The sequence below is a fragment of the Fukomys damarensis genome, unplaced genomic scaffold (assembly GCF_012274545.1).
Source record: "Fukomys damarensis isolate Sample0158 unplaced genomic scaffold, DMR_v1.0_HiC HiC_scaffold_27, whole genome shotgun sequence".
NCBI lineage: Eukaryota > Metazoa > Chordata > Mammalia > Rodentia > Bathyergidae > Fukomys > Fukomys damarensis.
This window is the reverse complement of record NW_022900939.1, coordinates 14,647,309-14,654,930: the sequence shown is the minus strand read 5'-3', so window position 1 is coordinate 14,654,930 and position 7,622 is coordinate 14,647,309. Positions and strand designations below refer to the sequence as shown.

The 7,622-nt window shown below is 46.0% G+C and overlaps 1 protein-coding gene and 1 long non-coding RNA gene across 4 annotated transcripts in view; one reads left to right on the top strand and one right to left on the bottom strand.

The window, feature by feature from the left end:
• Positions 1-2,958, bottom strand: part of Pamr1 (peptidase domain containing associated with muscle regeneration 1) — an 81,514-nt gene extending 78,556 nt beyond the window's left edge. Inside the window, exons 1-2 of one of the 3 annotated variants that reach the window (XM_033756536.1) lie at positions 2,567-2,638; positions 62-213 (exon numbers count right to left, since the gene is read on the bottom strand). Coding sequence is in view for 2 of the 3 variants with exons in the window: in XM_033756537.1 (XP_033612428.1) it covers positions 2,567-2,642 (76 nt within the window). In the remaining variant the exon portion in view is untranslated. Of the gene's footprint in view, positions 1-61; positions 214-2,566 lie in introns of all 3 variants that reach the window. The other 2 variants (XM_033756537.1, XM_010612570.3) reach the window with 2 other exon arrangements.
• Positions 2,923-7,370, top strand: LOC104854181. Its single transcript, XR_778011.2, has 3 exons — positions 2,923-2,999; positions 4,603-5,023; positions 6,564-7,370. It is a non-coding gene; the product is annotated as an uncharacterized LOC104854181 (long non-coding RNA).
• The last annotated feature ends 252 nt before the right edge of the window (positions 7,371-7,622 follow it).

The window sequence follows — 7,622 nt, the reverse complement described above, 5'->3', positions numbered from 1 at the left end:
AACAAAAAAAAAAAAAAAAAAATGAAGTTAAGCAAAAAACAAGGATAATAAAAGCACATACCTTATTTGTGTGGTCTGAGATGTTTAATCTCCTTGCCCTCTGAAACTGAGGACTCAAACTCTAATGATCACTAAAGTCACTTTCAACTCCGAAAGTCCATGATTCCATTATGAAATTACTTTCCTGTTAGGGTTCCAGAGTTCTCCTGGTATCTGGTAGAGAAACACCTTCTTCAGGGTCCCCACAAACATCCATTCCTGCCAAGAAGGGCCAACTTCCATAGCTACCACCTCAGAACGTGCTAGCACAACCCAACATACATCAATATCCAATCTTTGTGGCCACTCCTCCTCCTTTGCTTGCTTTCCTTAGTCCCTTTCTCAGCTGGCTGCTCCAGACCACTGAATATCTGTGCTTCGAATTATCTTCCCCTGTTGCATTTGTGTTCATTCCCCACAAGCTGATGTCTCTTGGAAGTGACACTTGTGCAGTCATCCATATTAAAGTTTCATTTCCCAAGAGTCCCATATTTTAAACGAGGTTTTCCTCCTAGACAGAGTCATGCTGGCAGAGACACTGCTATTTGGTGAAGTCAGTGGAACTGGGTTTCCCCCTCACATGCTGTTTATGTTAGGTTTATCACTTGGCCAAGGGTTTGGATTCTCAGCCCTCCACAAGTATCACATGCCCATGAGCAACGACAATCTCCCAGACCATCCCAGGGGATGTTTACATTTCATCAGATACTCTTTTTAGAAAAGTAATTAGAGGAAATATGCTTCCAAGCTTTTCTTCATGGGACTAGAGTCAGAATTTCAGCAGGGAGTGGACTCTTCCCTACATGAAGAAATATTTTCCTTTCTCACCACCACCACCCCAACATCTTTCCTCTGAATGCTCAACAACTGCAATACCCTTGCTAAACACTTGAAGCTGCTCCCTGCTTCAGGCAGCAACTTGGCCAACAACAAACCACATACCCGCCTTCCAGCTTTTCCCCAGCAGAAGGTAAAAGAGATTCTCAGGTCAATAATAAATGGGTTTGTCAGATCCTAGACAATGGAGCTTTGTTTTTCTTTTTTCTAACTTTTATAGGTTTAAGTTGTCGCACCTGGCACATTATGAAAATGTAACAGGATTGATGCAACCCTTAGGAATCTGATCCGCTGGTACTCTGAGGAGAGCCAGAGTCCTCTGGAGTTAGTCTAAGGCTACCACACCCTGGAGGTTTGGTTCTGGAAGGCAGAGATGGAATAGGTGGGAGCCCTCATGCTTCTATTGACTTATGGGCAAGTATTTAGGCTTATGAATTATCATAAGGAAGGCAGGAAGAAGCTTCTTTATTGTCTTTGGGAGCTCCAGATGCCACAGAGGCAAAACTCAACAGAAACATTCTTACCACCTTGGTGGTAGATCACTGAGGGAGATTTAACAGAGGCAGGCAGGCTGCAGGTGGACAGAAAATAGTAGCCAAACTGTGAGTGGGTGTGGAGGGTGGTCATATGTTTCAGCTTTCTGGGGTCATGAAGACGTGTACCTCAGGCTGTGCTCCCATGGAGGGGCCAATTGAATTTAGCATCCCCACCAGGCCACTTACCCTGTTTCTTTCTCAGGCACCTGCAGAGTCAGAGGATCCAGTGCTCCGGTAGAGCCCTGGGGACAGGTGTCCAGGATAAAAAGGCTCACAGGCAAGGCACCCACTCCTGTGTCATGCTTCCCTTCTCTGTCAGATCTGTCAGATCTGTCAGACCCCTCAGCCTACCTGTGCCTCAAGAGGTCTCACCCGACATCAAACACCTCACCCCTCAACCCACATGAGGACAGATATCCCTAAGAAGCCCTGCTCCCCTGCCAGCCGGTGAGTTCCCTAGCTTCTGCTTTTCGCTTGCTGAAGAGCCCCAGGAGCCCTGTGTCCGTCCCAGCCTCTTCTGCCTGGGGAACCCTGTTGACCTGGGAATTGTGGCTGGGGAAAATGACACGTTTGAAAACACAAAGCCAGAACTCTTTCCAAATGAACTGCGCATCCGCGGAAACAATTTGGACTTTTAACCTCAAATTTTTTCGTCTTCTTCTTCTTTCGCATTCTTATCAGGCAGGAAAGACCTTAAGTCTGTGTCGGGATCTGCTCAGATACCTTGTTAGATAAAATCAAGCACGACGCACCCAAGTGAGCCCTGCTCTTCAATCCTCTCCTTCTCTGCTCATCTCCTTGAGCTCTTTCCCCAGGGGAAACTTTGTTCTTGCGAAGTTATCAGAGTTACCAGAGCCCGATAACTGGGATTCAATTGATTTCCACAAGGTAATTTGATGCTCTTTCCATAGATAAGCTAAAAAAGAGCAAATAAAACTGGTGCTTTCCCCACTGCCCACTTCCTGAGACAGTTCAGTCCCACACGTAGAGATGACAAAATCAACCGCGTCCCCTTCTCCAGCGCCACCAGCCAAGCCCCCAAGATCGCCGCTAGGAAAAGCTCTGCCACCCGCCCGGAGCCTCCCGGTCTGGCTCCACAGCGGCCCAGGGAGGACAAGCCCCGTCCCGCAGCGTCCCGGCTCCGCTCAGGGTACCTTTTGGCCAGGAAGAGATGAGAAGGAGCTGCAGGAAGAGAAGCCCCAACTGCGCCCAGCGGTCCAGCTGCTCCATCTCTCCCGTGGAGGTGCCCGAGTGACCGGGGCGCAAGAGGAGAGACGCGGGAGCCCTTACAGGACCTCCCCAGGCCCCGGCTGAGTGGGAGCTCGGGTTTCAGCGCCTCTCGGGCTCTCGCACCCTCCTCGGAGGGGAACCACCTTCAGCCGGAGCGACGTCAGCCCGAACCTCTGCTCTCTGCTAGTTTAACCCTTGCGGGACCAGGGATGGGCGCGAAGGTAGGAGGACCCAAGGGAAGAATCCAAGGGGAACCCAAGCCTCTCTTCCCTCCCAACACTTCTTAGCTCGTTTTCCTTCTCTCTGCTCCAAGTGATCACCGTTTGGAAACAGCGTCCTCTCGTGATGTCCATGACGGTGAGCTCAGCAGCAGAAATCACTCCTGCACACAGGGCACTGGGCTCAGGGATCAAAGAGAGCAGGCAGGGAAGGCCCCGTCCTGTGAGGGGACTGGGCATAGGTACAGGTACCGCAAGTGACACCTTAGAGGGAGGAGGGAGGATGCTTTACAGATATGGGACTTTGGGGTCAGCTTCTCTGAATCAGTTTCCCCATCCCCTTTATTCCTTACACAAACCTATCCTCTCCCCCTGACATATAGGGAAATTGAGAACCTGGGAGTTCAATAACACAAAAAGTCACAGAGTAAAGGTAGAGCAGGGTTTGAACCCAGAACTCCTGAGTCCAAAGGCTGTGACTGCAGCTATTTGACTATACAGCTTCTTAAAGTGCTACCTCTACAAAATTGTATTCAACCATTATAGACACAAGTCTGCCTTATAGAATTACATTTAACCATTGTAGCCATGCTGTACAATATGTAGAAATAAAGACTCAAAAGATAAAGTGACTTGCTTAAAACTACACGATCCTCCTGACTCAGCCTCCCAAAGTGATGAGATTACAGGCATGTACCACTATACCCAGCTAAGACCAGGCAGCTGGAAATGGCAAAGCAAAACAGATCCAGTGTGCTGTAGAACTGGGGCCCTGGGTCATGCCTGGTCCTGGTTTGTACTGTCAGATTAAGAACCAAAGTTAAAAGTGGGGGATCATTCCAGGCCAGTACTAGGGGGAATACTAGGGGGAAATATTCCCAGAGACAGGAGGCTTGACCAAGAAAGGCAGGATCCCAATCCATGGAGAGAGGAAGGAAACTGTTTCTTCTATTTTCAGAGTTTAGTATTGTTCTAAGTCAAGTCATCTCAATCTGGGGGTTTCACAGAGTCTATTGAAAGGGAAGTTTTAGAGGGGCTTTGCACCTCTCAAAATTACATAGAAAATTCCAATTTTTTAGTACCAGGGATCAAACTCAGGGCCTTGCTCTTGAGAGGCAGGAATGGCACCACTGAGCTAAATCCTCGGCCTATAGAATCACTGATCTTCAGAAGATCAAATTTGAAAATTGACCAAATATTTCTTGGGTTTGGGGAAAGTAATTTTGTATATACAATTGCTGTGTTTAAACTACAAAACTGCACAGTAGGCATATTTTTAAAAGTATTCCAGACTTAGCACTTCCTCAGTATGCTACCTCGTACTGAATCCAGATGACCCCTTCCTATCTCTGCACACCTGGGTGTGTCAGTTCATCTATGATGGTCTTAGTTTCCTCTGTTAAGTGGAAAGAATGGTGAGTTCTGCTCCCATAGGGTTGGAGTAAAGAGCTCAGAACACTGTCTAAAATATATGTTTATCTCTCTCTCCTGCCCTTACCTCCTACAAATACCCCAAGGAAGACTAAATCACAAGAAAGACTATGACAGAAAAGGCAAAGTGGCATGTTTTTGAGTAGGAAATGATACCTGGAATTCAGAAATGTCTACTTATAACCAGCACACAGATGTCAACAGTTGGCTGCGGTCAATGGACCCAAGTCATTACAAGTCATAATACCCACTAATTTTCACATGCACGGATGGGGCTCTCTAACAAATCCATCTTTTTTCAATGCCACCAGGGAAGCCGGCTGTGTGTGGGCATGCAGAGAGCAACAGCAGAGAAAGTGGCCTTTGTGAACGCCAACACTTCCTCAGTCTCTGTGCTGCAATTCCTGTAGGTCAGCCAGTCAGCAGCAGCCGGAGCGGAGAGGGCTGAGTGGAGAGTCGGTGAACCGACAGAGGCAACCCAGGCTTCTGCTGATCAAGTTTGTCTCATCAGCTGCGTGGAACACAAAGTTTAAGTCGAGCAGGGCGAGAGATAGAGAAGGTTAGCACTGTAGAAGAGACAAAAGGCCTTTCCACCGAGCCTGCTATAACAGGTCCCACCGTGGACATCTCTGGCACTAATAAATCCTGACTGTTTACCTACACAACAAGCAACCACGACCTGCCTCCAGATCTGGCACAGCTCCACTCCTTTCCACTGGAGCCAGGCAAGGGGTAGGTGGATCTGTGGTTCTGGCTCGATGTCGTTCTGCATGGAAATTTCTCAAAGCAGGCAGGCTTCTTTGCTTCAAAGCTAATGGGCTCTTGAACCACTGGGGGAATCTTGAATTCCATTTGTGTAAACAGAAACTTCAGTTTAAGGGGGAGGGGGGTATCTGCTATGCAACTGAAATTGACCTAAACAGCCTCGCAAAGAAAACAGGTGAAAAGCCTGTGCACAGCCCAAATGGCTGGCCTAAGAGTTAAAAGCAGTTGAGTTGTCAAGGATGCAGGGGAAAAGGAGCCCTTGGACACTGCTGGTGGAGATGTAATTAGTACAGCCACTCAGAAAAACAAAATGGAGGTGCCTCAGAAGAGCAAAATTAAAACTACCATTTGATCCAGCTATACAACTCTTCAGTATATTCTTAAAAGAATTAAAGCCAGCTTATTGTAAAAATACCCGCATACCTATCTTTATTGCAGTACCATTCACAATAGCTAAGTTATAGAAACAGTCTAGGTGCATCAACGGATCAATGGATAGAGAAAATGTGGCATATATCCATAGTGGAATATTACTTAACCATAAAGAAGAAAAAAATCGTGTCATTTGCAGGAAAATGGATGGAACAAGAGATTATCACAGTAAGCCAGGATCTGAAAAGATAAATCCCATAGGTTTTCCTCTCATATGTGGAATCTAGGGAGAAAAAAAAAGAGCTTGATGACCTGAAAATAGATTGGAAACTTTTAGAGAAGAGGAAGGGAGTCAGGGGAGGGGCGGGAAGGCCAAGGCAAGTGTAAATGGAGGGTCAGTGATCAAAGTATGTTATACACTGGTATAAATGTGCCAAACTGAAACATTCTCTTTCATGTAAATAATATACATCAATTTTTGCAAGCAGATGAGCCATTCGGGTAGGGAAGGAAACAAAAAATAAGGCAACTCCAAGAAAAGCCAATAGTTTGTGGGTGGATCTGGTACAGAAGAAAGGGACTGTGGTCTACAGACCTAGGCTATAGTAAGGTTCCACGGCCTACTGGATGTGTGAATGGGCGCTCTCTGACCCTTTAGGCCTCAATTTCCTCATCAATAAAAAGGAGGTAGCAGCTGTCCTATTATTTTAGTGAGAAGATTAAAATGAGGCAGGAATATACAATGGGAGTTCAATCAATGTGGACTATTACTGTAACTGTGAACTCTCATCATGAAGCTTCCAAAAAAAATCCTGCTTTCAAGTAGTTAACCAAAATTAAATTAGGTAGGTACAGATTTCCTCCAGGCTGGAATTTAAGTTGCTATATTTGCTTGAGTCAAACACACATCTGGGAAATGTATTGCCTTTTACATACATGCTTCCCGTGTTAGAGAGCTGGAGACAGTATGCATTTGCTGAAGGACAAAACCGAGAGGTGTGCTCTAACTGGACCCCACCCAGGGTCCAGAAAATCTCCTGAAGGGTCCTAGCACTGAGTGTCTGCTTCTACCTTGTACAATGTTCACTAAGGTAAGAATGGTTTTTCTATATAACGACTTGTCTCTTTTTTATAGACGTAAAGGACATAGAATAAATAATTTCCAGGTGAACATCATTCAAGCATTTATTCAACACAATTGATTGCACGTCTACTATGCAGGTTATTTAGAGGCCTGAAAGAACGGCTGTGAATAAAACCTGTGTGGTCCCTCACTTTGAAAACTTACAGACCAGATAGGAATCAAACATTCTGCCAACGAGATGAGTGACCTGAGTGACGACCGGGTGCACTGGAAACTGGTGAGAGGAGGCCCCAATCTTTTCTGAGAGTCAGAAAAACTTCCCTGAGGAAGTGACATTGAACTTCAGGCCTAATGGAAAATCGAAGGAAGAGAGTAAAGAACCCAGGACAAGAACAGACTATGTCATAAGGAGACTAGAGATGAAGCTATGGATTTTATCCTAAGGATGATGAGAAACGATTTGTGCTTCAGGCTCAGCTCTACCGCACACTACTTTCAAGAGGGTGGAGAGAGGTGATTTGACCCTGGAAGTACTGAGAAGCTAAGGATAGGTACGTAGGAGGTGTCAGCAAGAGAGCAGTCACAGATGCTGTTAGTCTGATGGCTCCCATGGATGTTGGCTGGTACATGTGCTGTGCTGGAGGAACTAAAACGTCCTAAAGAGTCACAAGAATGAATAGTAATCTGAGCCAGCAGCTTGGCTGCAACCTCAGGAGAGACCCCCCCAGCCCAATCTACTCAGTTAGGCTGCTCCCAGATTCCTGACCCCCAGGAACTCAGTGAAATCATCAATTTTCTTGCTTTAACTACTGTTTGTTATACAGTGTCTTAGTCCATTTGGGCTGCTATAAAAAGTGGTTGGCTTATAAGCAGCAAAAATTATATCTCATCAGTTCTGGACATTCAGAAGTCAGAGATCAAGATGTAGTGTCTGTTCACAAAGACTTTGTTTCCATTTTTTCCTTTTCTCATATCAGGGAAGGGTGGAGGGGGTGAAGGGAGGTCAGGGGTATAGGGAAAAAGTGAGAACCAAGATCTGTCATGTAAAGGTACAAGATCCCAATGATGAATGTAACTGTATTGTATACCTAAAATGTACCAATAAATTCA